The following is a 16,490-nucleotide window of genomic DNA, read 5'->3' as shown; positions in this document are numbered from 1 at the left end:
TCCAAGTTGATGGTGGCTTGGACTCACGTTGAAACAGTGGCGATGCAGAGAAAAAGAACCATTCCAGCTATTATGTGTTGGAGGAAAATAGATACCGCTTTATAATGAATTGGTTATGGTGACTAAAAAGTTGTCATCTCTTGCTTTCTAACAAAAACCTGGTTTGTAATAAACTGAGGGGGTGTATATTGTGGGGAATTCTAAGCAGAAAGTACAAGGGTTTTCCCCACATGTTGGGGATGCTCAAAAAACGTTACCTTGGCGAGTGAGAAGCATCGTCTGTTCCTTCAGGAGTAACTGAGATGCTGGGAAGCTTTTAGAGCAGAGGTGGGCAGGCTACTGGGCAGTGATTTGAGGTGGTAAGAAGAATATTAGTAAAGTATGGAAAACTCTCCTGCGTATATTATTGCTGTTGAGCCTTGAAGGGGCCATGTGTACCGAATACTCTTATCCATCCTGCTTCTTTCTCAAGGAAACTAAGAATTTGCTTCAAGTCACATAGCTGGCAAGTAGCAGACTAGATATTGGTCTAGTGGAATGCTGTCTTGCTTATTAGTTTTAATTTAGAAATAAAGAGAAACTTGTAGTTCAACTAGGTTGTAAGTGCTTTAAAAGCAATCCTGGAGTTCCCGTCATGGCTCAGTGGTTAACGCATCCACCTAGGGACCATGAGGTTGCAGGTTCGATCCCTGGCCTCACTCAGTGGGTTAAGGATCCGGCGTTGCTGTGAGCTGTGGTGTAGGCCGGCATCTGTAGCTCTGATTAGACCCCTAGCCTGGGAACCTCCATATGCCATGGGTGCAGCCCTAGAAATGGCAAAAAGACAAAAAAATAAAAAAAATAAAATAAAAATAAAAGCAATCCTGTTCTCATCCCTTCTTGACCATAGACCTTTTAAGAATCATTGGGTGTCTTCCCATGAAATAGAGAAAACAGGGTTTTCTCTATGTGAATAAAATATAGTTACCTAAGATAAGAGCTGTTATGTGGGTCAGCGCCATGTGTGTATCAAATGCATGTCCATGGAAACTATAGCCTTTGTGAATATATATTATAAATTTCCACGTATTTACTTTTAAACTGTGAACTGCAACCCATTTCCCTTCCAGATGAAGGCTTCAAACACCCCTCTTTCTGTAAAGTAAAATGTATCTGTGGAAACCAAAGATCTCAAAGAGGCTAACTTTCCTTTATTTTGACTCTAAAAGTTGTAGATTTTAAAAATAAAAACTGACTAATTTCTGTAGTTTCCATAGCCAGGCTGCTGCAACCATATTTGAGTTTTTGGCCAGTGGTCCAGGCCACAGATGTTTTTCAGCACATGGGCCAGAGGAGTTCAGACCTTACCAGGGACCTGAAAGAACCCTACCCTGGCGTTTAACCTCCATGGGGCAGGAAGTGTGGGCGATCGATCCAGACGTAAAACTATGCACTGTTTGGAGAAAAAAAGCTCAGCTTCTGTTGTCCTGAGAACTTTGAAAAATTCTAGACACATTTTTCTGTTTTCAGATAATTCCATAATTGGGCTTATTTTTGGCATTGGGGTTACTTCCTCCGTATAAATATTTGATGAGCTTTCAAGAAGTAATTCCTGTTTACACAAAAATATTAACCTGTATAAATCAGAGTCTTACTTTGACTATTCCAAGTAGCTTTAACTGTTAATGTCACACAGTCCCCTAACGGATATATGGATTGGGAAAACTGGGTAAAATCTCTCCCCATGTTCCCTTCCCTGATGCAAAATGTTTATAAGTCTGTGCCAATGGGATTCTCCACTTTATTGAAATGGGAGACCATGTGCAAAATAAAAGCTTACCTATGTTATTATTATTATTATTATTTTGTCTTTTTGCCTTTTATAGGGCCGCTCCTGCGGCATATGGAGGTTCCCAGGCTAGGGGTCTAATCAGAGCTGTAGCCGCCGGCCTACACCAGAGCCACAGCAATGCTGGATCCTTAACCCACTGAGTGAGGCCAGGGATCAAACCTGCAACCTCATGGTTCCTAGTCAGATTTGTTAACCACTGAGCCACAACGGGAACTCCCTATGTTATTATTTTTGACTTTTAGTCAGGAGACTGTAATTGGATCTAAATGTGTTTTCAGGCTCAATAATTCATGAATTTTCTACCAGTGCTTTAAAAACTTGAAGTTCCTTTTCCAAGGATTACATATTTCTGTCAATACACAAATATGCCTCAAGAGCTATGTTAAAAAATAAATACTTCCCTTGGCTCCCACACGCCTATCTACCTCCTGTTCCATTTCTTTGATCTCTGTCCTGAAAAGAGCTACCCACACCCACTGTCCACACCTGCTGTGTCACTCACCTTTCATTGTCAGCATGCTCAAGCTGGGCTCTGGTCCCTTCCACAGGCTCTTTCTTAGGTGACCGGTGACCTATATCTTGCCAAAGCTCATTCACTGTCATCACTGTAGACCTTGTGGCATCTGATGCAGTTGACCTTGTACCTCTCTTGAGCAGTTTTCTGTGACACTCCCTATGCCAGTTTTGTCTTCTTGGAGGTTCATTAACAGACTCCCATGCTGGTTCTGCCTTTTTCTTCTAACTCCTCATGTAGCAATGTCCCAGGGCTCAGGACCTGGTCTCTTTTTCTTTCTCTGCTCCCACCCTCCCTGGGGATCTCATTGTCTCCTGGCCCATCTGACTTCTTCGTTTGGGTCTAAAAATATCTTAAGCTTCACATGCACAAAATGAACTCCCGATGTCACCCCTTCACCATCTGCTGTTTTCTCTCTCAGAATTAGACCCATCCTCCTCACTGCTCAGTCTAAAAACCCTGAATGCATTCATCACACCAGTCTCTGGGCTCTGCCTTCAAAATATGCAGCCTTTTCTCTCTGCCTCTGTTTCTGACAGCCTGGGGTGGGCCACTGACATCATTCCCATGGGTGGCCTTCTGGCTTTCACCCTTGCTCACCTGCCGTCTGTTCTAAATGTCTGTGAACTTCAGTCACAGTGAAAGCTAAGTCCTTCCAGGGGCCTCCAAGATCCTCTGTGATCTGTGTCCTCCTTCTGCCCAATATCTGTCCAATACCTCCTCCTCCCCCCCCCTCCCCCCGCTCTGGCCACGCTAGTCTTCTTGATGCTCATTGAACACACCACCCATGGGGCTTTGCAGGGGATGTCCCCTCTGCCAGGAAGGCTTCTCCTCGAGGTGTCCACATGCCCAACCCCCTTCCTTTTACATTTTGTTGAAACATCAGCTTCCCGATGAGGCCTGCCCTGATCACCCAGTTACAATTGGCAATTCATTCTTCGCCTCACCTCTGAAACTCCCAAACCTTTTACCCTGTTTGCTGTGTTTTCAATTGCATTTATCATCATCTAACATGATATAATTGACTTACTCTGTTTATTATTTGCCTCTCATCTCATTGAATATAACCGCCCAAAAGGCAGGAATCTTTGTTCATCTTTGTTTCCCAAGGTGCCTCGAGCAGTGTCTGGTTTCAGAGCCCTGGATAGACCATTGCTGGATGAAAGAATGAAGCAGGATAGGAGCCTGAGCTATGCTATCCAAGAGAGGTCTCACACGTTGTTTGTCCCAACTCATTCCCACCCCCCATCCCACACCTATACGTTCCTTTATTGCATAATTGGCGATTTTTAGTTTTTGGAAAAGAGCTTTTGTCTTTCCTTGTGAGCTTCTCCAAAATAGATGAATGTAGGATTTCCCGTCATGGTGCAGTGGAAACGAATTTGACTAGGAACCATGAGGTTGCAGGTTCGATCCCTGGCTTTGCTCAGTGGGTTAAGGATCTGGCCTTGCTGTGAGCTGTGGTGTAGGTTGCAGATGTGGCTCAGATCCTACATTGCTGTGGCTGTGGTGTAGGCCGGCAGCGGTTGCTCCATAGGCCGGCAGCTGTTGCTCCATTTAGACCCCCTAGCCTGCATATGCCATGGGTGCAGCCCTAAAAAGCAAAAAGAAAGAATGAGCTCAGTGTTTCCTTTGATGTTGCTTAAAATGATGCCGGGTCTACCTTTCCAGGGCCCTTTACTACTGTATGGCATGATCAATCAGTGTTCTTGTGTGCCCGCCACGGTCAATACTAGTGTTCAGCCTTGCTCATTTTAGGTCTGCATTACAGAAGGAGTCCACCATTAACTAGCAGGGCATGCTGTCTGCCAGCACATTTTTGATCTTCAAATACATCGAGCATATTTCCAGGACTTTGACTCTGGGGTCCCCCACCCTCTCCCCCTCTCCTAGGGACGCCCCAGGGTGGATGACGGCACTGCTTTCATAAGGCTCTTCCTTCCCTAAGGGAGGCTCTTATCAAAGAAGGGCCACTTACTCTTTGAAAGTATTCACACACATTCAGACATGTGGTTACACCCCCCTTCTGAGCCCATGGGAGAGGGCATAGGCAGACATTTCCATTGAGATAGATATATGGCAGCTGCGGGAAACCAGTCCCACGGCGGAGGGAATCTCCCCCCTTCTCTGCCTAATTGCTCCTGTGATACCATGACCTCACGCTGTCCACTTTCCTTCACAGCACTTACTAAAATTTCTAATTGTCTGTCTATCTATCATATTTATTATGTAATAGTTACATATATATGAGTTACATATGTGTATATATATGTGTGTGTGTATATATATATGTATTACAGATCATTGTAATCATATAATTGTTATATATAAGGGTGATATTATATTGTTTTTACCTGTGTCCCCTACTAGACCACGAATTCCATGAGGGCAAGGGTACAGGTCTTCAGCACTTAGCACAGGAGCTGGACTAGATGCCACTCTTCATATTTTTGAATGAAGGAGCAATTGGTTAAAATGAAAGAAGGCAAGAGAAGCATTGGATACTGTGACCTCATAAAATGTATTTCCGTGCCTTTGTGTGCACAGTGGGAGCCTTACCTGAGGTTGTTATCCTGCGACTGTAGCAGAAAAGAACATCTGAGTGAAAGTTTGCATCTGGCCTTAAATCCTAGGTCTGTCCAAGCTAAGTCTCCAGGTCACAGTTTCTTTGTTAGTAAACCGAGTGGTAGATCTCTCAGTTAGAATTCTCTAAATGCCTTCCTGTCTTTCAGTGTTTAGGTCTTTTCACTACAGATCACTGTCAAATGTGTTAATAATTTTGCCAATAGCCTCCTGCACTTCACTCCAGTTCCATTGAGAGTCCTACTGTGTGTTAGCATGTTGTTGAGTAGATAGCTTTTGACAAGGGACTTGAAAACACAGTTTAATATGCAGATCAGATAGCTCCTATTCTAATGGTGAGGTTATATTTATAAGATGTAACTTTTTTTGGCCACGTCCCAGCAGAGATAACATCAGATCCTCAACCCACTGAGCCACCAAGGAACTCCAGATGTGATTTCAGATGTCCCATCTCTATTCTTGCATTTAACCCAGTAAAATTAGTAACCAGTGGTAGTATTCATTTTTAGTCTCTTCAGATTACTACCCTGCTAGTAGAATAAGTAGATAGGTTATAGTTTTTGAGCAAGAGGAAAGCGTAGAGATTATTTAATCCACATTCCACATTTTACTAAAAGCGACAAAGACAGTGACTTGCCCAGCATGACATGAGTTATTGGGACGCCTTGACTAAAACCCAGGAAGCTGGTGGCTCTCAGTCTTTTGCTTTTGAAACTACAGTTCAGTTCTGAGATGCCTGTTTATGGCGCACAAGACAAATGTAAGCATTACACTCACGGAACTTACCGTCTGTTAAGCAAGATGGAATCAGAAAATCAGTCATAATTGTAAGGAGGGTTACAGTGTGCTGTCACCTAGCACCTAACCAGGAAAACGGAACCTAGACTAGGGCTCAAGGAAGGTCTCTTGATGATTTCATAGGACTTGAAAATGCATAGGAGAAAGTTTGGAAGCAATGGAAGAATATTTTGGGTACCATGAATAGCCTGGACAAAGATCTCGGATGAGTAGATGGTGTGTGAGAGGAACTGAGTGAAGTCTGGAAGGAGCACTGGGAGCAAGGGGAAGAGAGCTGGAGATAAATAAACCAGGAAGGGGCCAGACTTGGGGTGGATGGCTGTATAGACCATGACAAGTACAGACTCTGGGTTTGGACGGCAGGGTTTTAGATAGTAGAGTGACTCCATGGACGTTATGTAAATCCCCTGAGCATCACTTTATTCTCAGTGGCACAGAAGCAGAGTCCATGCCGCTCTTCAAGCTGATCCTGACCCAAGGCTCAGCAGTGATGAGCAGGAGGTGTGGGAAGTACTGTCGGGTCTCCCAATTGTCCAGTCATTTGGTGTCACCGCCACCATGCTGTGCTGTTTAACCTGTCACAGACTCGGGAGTGGGTTGGCTTTCTGACAATGTTTGGAATAATTCCTCTTCTCCCACCCTTGACCTCACAGCTACCCTGTTCTCCCACCCAGCTTTGCTTTAAATATTGTGTTCCTATCTTGGTGTCCTAGGATGCTGGTTTGATTTCTTTATCAGACTCCCATCCTGTGGATTTGAGTCTTGGCAAGTACTATTGATCCCTTAAACTCATTTCTCTCAGCACTTACACTGCAATCAGAGTTTCAATGGAACCATAGGCATTTGCTGCTCATATTGCTTTACTTTTCTAAGACTGTAGGGGGAGGTTTAGATAATGGCTTAATTTCTAACAACTTATAATTTATTTCACTCATTCTCGTTGACATGATTTAATTTTCTTTGGATTTTTATAGGGATGTTTGCATTACCACCGTGTGTTCAACTGCTTTTTCTGACTTCTTTCATTTACAGTTTTCTCGGGTCCTGAAGAATAGAGCCTGGCCCACCTTTAAACAGGCCAAATCGAAAATCTCCCCGCTGCACAGCAGTGATTTCTGCCCGACCAACTGCCACGTCAATGTGATGGAAGTTTCTTACCCCAAAACATCCACTTCCCTGGGAAGTGCATTTGGTGTCCAGTTGGATAATAGGAAGCCTAATTCTCATGATAAAGAAAATAAGTCAGAGCAAGGTAGGTTAGATTTTTAAACTTGATCAAAATTATTCCCCCATCCCTGTAACTGGACAGGTCCCTGGTGTGTAAGCAAGGTTGAGATTTTATAAAGAAAGGCTCCCTCACTCTAATCATTTGTATAATTACACATAAGTGTTGGTAGAATGAAAATGGACCTGTGCCTTTGGATTACCTTTCCTCTGAGAATGATTGTCTTTCCATTCATGATAGGCACAGCTCATCTTGCTGTGAAATCGCTCATTGAAATGGCCCTAAAACAATGAGAAAAATACAGAAGGAGCAGCTGCAAAGGAAGCCAGGCCATTCCACCCTCCACGGTGGGACCCAGGGATCAAACTGTATTCCTAGTTTTGGATCACAGCTCTCCATCAGTTTTAATTCCTAAATGAAACTCAGCTTTGGATTGGCATTTTATTGTGTGTTAGCTGGGGCATCTAAAATGGATCACCTGGGGTGGTTACTGTAAGTTAAAGGTCATAACTATTTCTGTGAAATGATGTTACCTCCTCAGGAAAGCTGAGCCCCATGGTCTATATCCAACACACAATTACGACCATGGCAGCCCCATCAGGTCTGTCTCTGGGACAGCAAGACGGGCACGGTCTCCGGTATTTGTTAAAAGAAGAAGACTTGGAAACCCAAGATATCTATCACAAACTGCTGGGCAAGCTGCAGACTGCACTGAAAGAGGTGGAGTTGTGTGTTTGTCAAATAGATGAGTAAGTATTTTATTGACTGTACTTTTATTTTTTTAAATTCTTTTTTTAATTTTTACTTTCTTTGCTTTTCAGGGCTGCATGTGTGGCATATGGAGGTTCCCAGGCTAGGGGCCAAATTGGAGCTGCAGTTGCCAGCCTACGCCATAGCCACAGCAACATCAGATCGGAGCCACATCTGGGACCTACACTGCAGCTCATGGCAACACCTGACCCTTAGCCCATTGAGCAAGGCCAGGGATCAAACCTGCATCCTCATGGATACTGGTCAGGTCCGTTACCATTGAGCCACAACAGGAATTCTCTACTGTACTTTCAAACGTACCTAATCAAATACCTGTAGGAAATGTGACTTTTGCACATACGCCTATTCTCTCTTTAGTATTTGACGATGGAGGAATTTTTGCTAAGGATATAGATCCTCTTCATTCCAACACCTTAAAAATGATAAAACATGGCACCTATATAGATCTGTATTTGAAGGAAGCAGTGAACCTAAGGGAAGAGAACAACAAAATTCTTTCATAGAGAAAATGCTAATGAAGTTTCCGTGTGCAAATGTTAACCTGAGCAACATGGTTGTAAGCATATGCACTGTGCATAGGGATTTCCTTCTGTCTTTATAGGCCAGAACACAATATTTGGCGGATATATGCTCAATAGGTGTTTATGAAAAAAGGGAAAATATGCTGTATCCTTAGAATATTTGATAAACTAGCAAAGAAATATTACGTAACCTTAGGATCAATAACCAACACCTTTTTTTTTTTTCTCTTCTGATTGAATTAATGGTTTCCTTAAGCAATGAGCCAAATAGCTGCACCAGTAATTTGGAAACTTTTACCAAGAACAGAGGAGAGGGTTGAATACAATTTTTCCAAAGAGATCACCTCTGGTTCTTCTTTGAGAATGTGATGGTTGGAGAATTGGCTGAACTCTGGGGGCTGTTCTGTCACATGGCGGTGTGTGAGACTGCATCACATGTAGTCAAGGCAGCTCTGGGTTGTCAAAATAATGTGGGATTTGAGGCAGCTCAGTTTTGCAGGTATAGAATGGGGGTGAATAATAAAAAAAGTTATATGTTTGTGATGAAAATTATGAAAATGAATATGAAAAGCCATCAGTCTAGTGCTTGACATGCTTGCCTGTCACTCAGGGGACTGAAATTGTTGACTATATCAGAGGTAGTAGAATCTTAAAATGGTATAAGGACCATCTAGTATGGGAAGTAAGGTGACGCTGTACTCTCTTTATGAAGGGACAGATTTCAATTGCTGTCGCATGTGCATTATTTAGTCCACACACCTCATCTCTGCTTCCACAGATAATTCACTTTTGACGTGCAATATTGAGAACTTATTCTAAGCATTTGTTGTAATTAGACATTATACTAATGAAACAGGTGCTCTCTGCTATTTCTGACATTTTTATGAGTTAATTGAGAATTGAAATTGTGTTTTCCTTTGTCTGATTCACTAGTTTTCAAAAAATTACTTGTAATCCTTGTTACCTTATATTGTGACCACTCCATTTATGGACAGATTAAACAGTTTGGGGTTACCTAGAGAACAGGTGAGGTTTTTTTAAAAAGCAATGGTAGGATATTTGGAATTGTTTTAGAATGATCTTATTACAGAGAAGTTAATGTTTTAGAACATTATTTTACTTGATTTAATAAATTGATTTTATTATATATATTCTAGAAACCAGTTTCTTTTTTTTCCCCTGAAGTATGTTAGAAAGTTCAGGAGGAAGACTCTGTAGTAAAAAGGCAATAGATGGTGGCATTGAATCCTGTATCCTAGATCTCCGAGGGGTTTTAGGAGAACACCTGGACCAATCCCATGCTTCCAGTTAAACCAAGAATTATTATTCCTCCTTTTCAGATGAGTTCTTTGTTGATGGCAGGTTTATTGATGTGCCTGCGTGAACACTGCCTTGGAGACTGGGTCTCTAATGCATTGATGACCCAGTACTGCCTGGCACTTCTCCAGACTTTGTTAATTTATTGACTTTTTTTAAAAAAAGAAGTTAGGCTCACGTGAATGTCTTTTCAAGAAAATGGTTAGAGCCAAGGCGCTCCCTTTACTTAGTTTAATATGCTTTATATTTAATGTGCTAGTTTCAGAAAGAGAGTTAAGCTATTTTTATTAACCCAAAACCTACTTAAAATGATTACCTACTTTTAGTTACGATTTCCCCACTGTTATTCTAAAAGCCTTCACCAACTGTGCGTGTTTATTAGGAGAGTGACATGAAATGAGCAAATGATTTGAGAAACTTCCTTGGGCTCTCTGTGTGCACCAAATAATTTAATTCTAAATATAAATATGCGCCACGTAATTCAACGTGTAAAATAATCACTTTAAGACGGTGCAGTTGACCAAGTGCCTATATTCCCACTGCCCCATTCAGAGATGCTGCTGTGCAGCCAAGCTGGACAAATTATTGAAAACGCTAGTTACTAAACAGTTTTCTCACTGTGTAGTAATTGTTCTTCATCCGACATAACTGCCACTGCAGAGTAGAGAGGCAGATCTCAGAGGTTTGGCCATGTTTTAAGAACACTGCTTCACCACCTCCCACTGCTGGCCTTTCTCAAAGTCACGCACCTCTGTGCAAGGGCCTGGTGCTGAGCTTGGCCCTGGTCTTTACCATGAAGTCTGGTTTCCCTGTCACTTGGAAACGCTTCTAGGATAAAATGTCCTTTAACACATAGGTACTGGCATTCCCGTCGTGGCCCAGTGGAAATGAGTCCAACCAGGAACCACGAGGTTGCGGGTTTGATCCCCAGCCTCGATCGATCAGCGGGTTAAGGATCCGGTGTTGCCGTGAGCTGTGGTGTAGGTCACAGACAGGACTCGGATCTGGCGTTGCTATGGCTGTGGCGTAGGCCGGCGGCTACAGCTCTGATTAGACCCCCTAGCCTGGGAACCTCCATATGCCCCAGATGTGGCCCTAAAGACCAAAAAGAAAAACCACATAGGTATTGTACTATATCCTCCTGCTCTGTCAGATCCAAAAATAGAACTAGAGACAGATTTGCCATCTAGTACGGGAAATAAGGCGATGTTAAGAATTTGGTCAAAGCCAAAAAAAATAAAGGAGTTGCCTTTGTGGTTCAGCAGTAACGAACCTGACTGGTATCCGTGAGGATGTGGGTTTGATCACTGGCCTCGCTCAGTGGGTTAAGGATCCGGCATTGCAGTGAGCCGTGGTGTAGGTCGCAGACACGGCTCAGATCCTGTGTTGCTGTGGCTGTGGTGTAGACCAGCAGCTGTAGCTCCAGTTTGACCCCTAACCTGGGAACTTTCCATATGCCACAGATGTGGCCCTAAAAAGCAAAAAAGCAAAAAAAAAAAAAAAAAGAAGTATTTGGTCAAGACTTTGTGATTCCTCTTCCGTTTTGGAAAGCTAAATACTTTTGCCCTTTAATGGGCTCTTTACTGGTTAGTGATGCTTAGGTATGAGACCTGAGTAAAAGGGAAAGTAATTCATGGAGTGCCCAAAACCTTTGACAGGATTGTAAAATTGAGGTTGTGTGGTCTCACGGGAAGGAAATGAATAAGGAGTATTGGGGGCTGGTGGAGATGGGAACTTGGAGAATGGACTTCTCTTTGCAGGTGCCAAATATTCCAGGATTGAATGGTGGACAAAACATATTATAGGACAGCTAGCGAGCTGGGGGTTACAGATGGGAACAGCAGGGCTGGTGGTGGAGTTAACTTCCAAGGTTTTCTCAAGTATTTTGCTGGTAAATGCATTAAATGTATTAAAGTGGACACAGTTTCACAAAAAAAATAACAGGTATTACATAGGGGCTTATGTGACGTTATGGGATATGAGTAAGAGGTATAAAACATTTTCATGGTCTTGAGGTAAAACAAACATGGCCTTGCTATGGAAAAATGAGGTGCGCAGAAAGGTGCATATGTGCCGTGGAGTAGAACAGAATGGCATCTGTGTTTGGTAAATGAGAAGACAGTTGTTGCCTGGAGAAGCCATGCCCGGGCTGTTTGTTCAGGAATGGTTTCATTTGTTGTGCAAGTTTTATGGCACCTTGTTTGATAGTAAAGACTGATTTCATTTTTGTGTCATTTTGAGTTAATTCTAATAAGAACCGTTTTATGGCCAAACACTCAGCCTGGTGGAATCCGTGTGACTCAGAGTCTGTAGCAAGTTTTATGCCAATTCAGAGTCTGACATTTCCCCTTCTCCCAGTCTAGCTATGGGTTGGGTTATGAACCACTGGGCTGTATCAAAGACACCTCAAACTTAGATTTGTTTCTGAAACCCATGTCTGCTTGGGACCCCCCCCCCCCGCCCGCCCCCAGCTGCCCTCCTGCCGAGCCGCCATCAAGGTCACCCCCCTTCTCAGTAAAGTAGTCTCCATCTCCTCGGTTTATCAAGTCAGAATCTAGGTATCATCTTTGATCCTTCTGTTTCCTTCCCTTTCACCTCCAGTACCTTGTGAGTTCTGTCAGTTAAACCTCAGGATGTGTCCACCGCCTCACCTTAGACTGGGTCACCATCATTAGACCAGCAGAAGAGTTTCCAGCTGTGCCTCTCCATCAAATACATTCTCCATTCAGCAGGTGCCAGAGGGGTCTGTCAGGGTAAATTGCACTGGTCCCCTGCTCAAAACCATGTGATGGAGTTGCAGTGCAACAAAAGTAGTACCAGATGTATTGCTTTGGTCTGCACCTCCCTACCCGATTTGCCCCCATCCCCCTCTCCAAGCCCGTTCCCATGAGCTCCCGCTGCACTAGCTTCTTTCCAATTTTGGAATGTGACACCCCTCTGCCTGGCCAGCCCTGCTCCTGAGGTCAGCCTGGCCAGCCTCCTAGGAACTCAAGTATCAGCTGACAGCTGATCTATGAAGAGGCTATGCCTGCTTCCCTAGGACCAAGCAACACTCCTGAGTCCTAGTCACTCATGTCTTACTCCTCAAGACATCCTGCTTTCTATACAGTTGTTTCATTTTGAAACCCCTTTCACTGTTAACAAAAAGTCTAAAACCTCACAGATGAAACAGAAAAGTTTTGTCTTGCTCACTTTCCACATCCATCTGGGTCACAGGGTCTCTGCTCCAGGATGACCTCACTCAAGGTCCAGGTGGGCAGAGCCTCTAGGGCTAGAATGTCACAGGTTGTCACAGGAGGAAGAGGGCATGAGGCAGAGAGCACACGTGCATAAAGCCTTCCACCTGGGAGGGTTCTGTGTCACCTCCACTCACATTGCATTGGCATAAGCAAGACACGTGGTCACCCCTACCCTCGCTGGGGGAGGGGGCCCACCCAGTCACGTGCAGCACCCATGGGGGTGGTGGGCAGCTCTCATGACCGCCTCCACCCTCCAGAGTGATGAGTGATACCCAGGGAGAGGGCGTTCTGCTTAGTTTGCAGAGTATTTGTATGTGCATGTGTCTCGCTCACCCCATCTCTAAAATGAGGATAACAGTAATGATGATAAAAATGATACACACTTTATAGGGTGGTTTTGCAATTGAATGAATTAATAACCTCTTAGGTTCTTAGCATAGCGTCTGTGACAGGAGTTCAGCAAATATTAGCTGTGATGAAGAAGATGATGACATTTCGTCTCTATTTAATGGAAAATACACAGGTAGAAGCAATCCACTACAAACAAAAATCTCTGTTCATCAGAGCATCAGTCAGAGATTGAACTGGCCGACAGTAGGCTCAGGATGTTAACTCAGAATCAATGGACCTATAAGCGATTGGAGGGAGCCTCACCCTGTAGACGAGCAAAAGCAAAGGAAAATATTCCTGTGAGCACCAATATTCAGCTTTATGCATTTTATTACTTATAGGAATTTAGAAATGTTATACAAAAAACGCTATGTCAGAAACACTGTTTTTCCATCATTTGCTTGTGAGCCCAACACTTGTTCCCACAGGGTCAGTGTAAACCTGACTGCAGCTGTTTAAAATGAAAAGCAAATATATGAATACAATTCAGAGAGCTTTGAAAAAAGTGTGTAGACTGAGCCCCATGACTCCTAATTTAAAGATACATAAAGCACAGAGGACTCCTTGCAGAATGAGAACTCCTGCATCTCTTTCCTCTTTGCTATGCAGAGTTCATCTCTCTGTGCAGTACACAGCTTGGGTAATTGAAGTTCATCTAATGCTTTAATCTTTTGGGCGGAGGGAGTGAAGAAATACACAGTCTGTCTTGTGAGACATAAAAGTATCTTTCCAAATAGAAAGAACGTGTTTAAAATAATTCATAGCTTCGTGGGGTCCTGAGCCATCTAACACAGCTTCCTGATTTTCCTGCTGTCTAAAAACTGTAAAATGCCAAAATAGTATTCAGCTATCATCTGAAATATTATTCACCTCTCATCTCACAGTGACTTTACCTGGTGACACTATTTGAAGTTGCAGCCCCGGCTTCTTTCTCTTTTTTTATTTTTCTCCTCAATATTTGTCACCACGTGACATACCACACAGTTTCTTTCTTGTTTGTTTCCTCCCTGTAGAATTTAAGCTCCAGGAGGGCAGGGACTTGTGTTTGTTTTGTAAACTGTATGCACAGCACCAAGGGCAATGCGTGGTACCGTACACATATTTACTCAATGCACAGCATTGGATATGACATTATGGGATATGAATAAGAGATACAAGACATTTTCATGGTCTTGAGGTAAAACAAACATAGCCTTGCTATGGAAAAATGAACGTCAAGAAATGTGCATACGTGCTGCTGAATAGAACAGAATGTCATCTCATTTGGTAAATGAGAAGGCGATCAGTCGCTGGCTGGGGCAGCCATGCTGTTTGTTCAGATACGGTTCAGTTTGTTTTGCAAATTTCGTAACACATTGTTTGATAGTAAACCCAATTCCATTTTTGTGTCATTTGAGTTAGACAATTCTCATAAGAACTGTTTATGGCCAAACATTCAGCCTAGTGGAATCAGTGCAACTCAGAGTCTGTAGTAAATGTTAGGCCAGTTCAAAGTCTGAAAGTGCATTTGAGCCTTGAGCCCAGTGGAAGAGCTTTATGCAGATTCATGATGTTTCTTGATGGCTGGATTGTGGATGATATTGGGTTGGCCTTTGCTGCCTCCTGTCTTCACCTGACATGTGACTCCGTTTAGCATCTTAGGGTCACGATGGGCAGGACTCCTGTTTGCATGAGTGTGATATTCTTCCTAACAAATAGAGAAAGCCCTGGGGAAACTCCCAAGGTGGGAGGAGGCAGGTGGTTGGGTTTCTGATATCTGAGGGCAAGCCAGCGAGGAGATTTAAACCCATTTAGTGTTTGTTTTAATACCTGGTAACATTTCGAAGTTTCCAAGTATTTTCATATGGTGGTGACAGCAGTAACAATGGCAGAGAGGCAAGGTGACGCTCATTGTGAACCCACACTATGTTGCACTCCTTTCCCACAGCAACCCTGTGGGCTGGCTGGTCCTGTTGTCTACATTTCATAGGTGTCAAAGAGCACTGCCAGAGTTTGCTAGGATAACACAGCTAATCAGGGGCAGAACCTGGATTTGAACACAGCTTTCTCATCCAAGTCGTGTGCCATTTCTACTATTGATGCTGCGAGGAGAGAGTGAACTTTGAACGACAGGCTTTTTAGGCAATCAGATATTAATTTCAGGTGAAACACAGAAGAAGCACTCTAGAAACATCTGTCCACTTGTCATATTCAACAAGCAAGGTAGTTATCTGTCACTGCCAGTGTGAAAATGTGTACTTACTCTTTTTTGTTTTCTTCACATCCCATTGAAGCCTTCTGTCCTCGATAACACATTCTCCTAAATTGGAACGTAAGGCATCTGAGTCCATAGCTCCAGCAGACAGTGACAACGAGAAGGGAGAGAGAAACAGCAAACGCGTCTGTTTTAACATGGTCGGAGATGAGCAGGAAGATTCGGGTCATGACACCATCAGCAACAGGGACTCGTACAGGTAATTCATTCATTCCTGAAACTCATCTCATCAACCAAGTCAAATATGACTCTGCATTTATCACAAAGGTCTTGAAAAAAAATTTTGACTGTTGTTTTTGTTTATTATTCCCACGAAATAACCGCTGGCTGTTACTCATCCTAGACAAAGTGAAGTGACACGTCACCGTCTTTCAAATGTCTTCCCTTTAGTTACCTGAGTAATTTGGTTATTACTTTTTATTCTCCAGCTGGGTGGACCTAATTTGGGAGATTTGTTGTTCTCTAATGGATTGTGTAACATGTATGGCAAATAAGTGCGTTGTGCCTGCATTAACAGCTTTTTTGGAGAATATCGGTTTCTGATGATTGGACTGTTGGGTGCGGAATAGGAGTTCTTTTCATCTTGTTTCTCCTCCTTTTATTCTATGTGCGCAGCCAGTGGATTTGGTTCTTTTGCTAGCCTCTCTGACCAGCTTTGTGCATTTTTTCTCCTCTACATGTCTTCTGTACAATGTAGGTAGGACTGCAGTCAGAGAGAACCAAGAACTGGGTGGCTCGAAGAGCAGAAGTTGTTTATTTATGATCTTACAGTACTAGGGCTGACAGTCCGAAATCCAGGTGTCAGCTGGGCTGGTTCTCTGCAAGGGCAGTGAAGGAAGGCTCTGTCCCCGTCTCTCTTCTTGGCTTGCAGATGACTATCTTCTCCCTCTGTCTCTTCCCATCCTTTTTCTCCCAAGCATGTCACCATGTCCAGATTTCCTCTTATAAGAACACCAGTCATACTGGATCAAGGTCCCCACTAATGACTCATTTTAACTTGATTACCTCTGTAAAGACCCTCCCTCCAAATAAGGTCATGTTCTGGGA

The 16,490-nt window shown here is 43.2% G+C and overlaps 1 protein-coding gene across 2 annotated transcripts in view; it reads left to right on the top strand.

The window, feature by feature from the left end:
* Positions 1-16,490, top strand: part of PREX2 (phosphatidylinositol-3,4,5-trisphosphate dependent Rac exchange factor 2) — a 283,847-nt gene that overhangs the window by 159,199 nt on the left and 108,158 nt on the right. For both annotated transcript variants that reach the window (XM_021089269.1, XM_013996689.2), the window contains exons 24-26: positions 6,759-6,978; positions 7,493-7,700; positions 15,463-15,642. In XM_021089269.1, coding sequence (XP_020944928.1) covers positions 6,759-6,978; positions 7,493-7,700; positions 15,463-15,642 — 608 coding nt within the window. The remainder of the gene's footprint in view (positions 1-6,758; positions 6,979-7,492; positions 7,701-15,462; positions 15,643-16,490) is intronic.

The sequence above is a fragment of the Sus scrofa genome, chromosome 4, assembly GCF_000003025.6.
Source record: "Sus scrofa isolate TJ Tabasco breed Duroc chromosome 4, Sscrofa11.1, whole genome shotgun sequence".
In the NCBI taxonomy this organism is placed as follows: domain Eukaryota; kingdom Metazoa; phylum Chordata; class Mammalia; order Artiodactyla; family Suidae; genus Sus; species Sus scrofa.
Note: the sequence above shows the minus strand (reverse complement) of the source record. Positions and strands in the feature narration are given on the sequence as shown.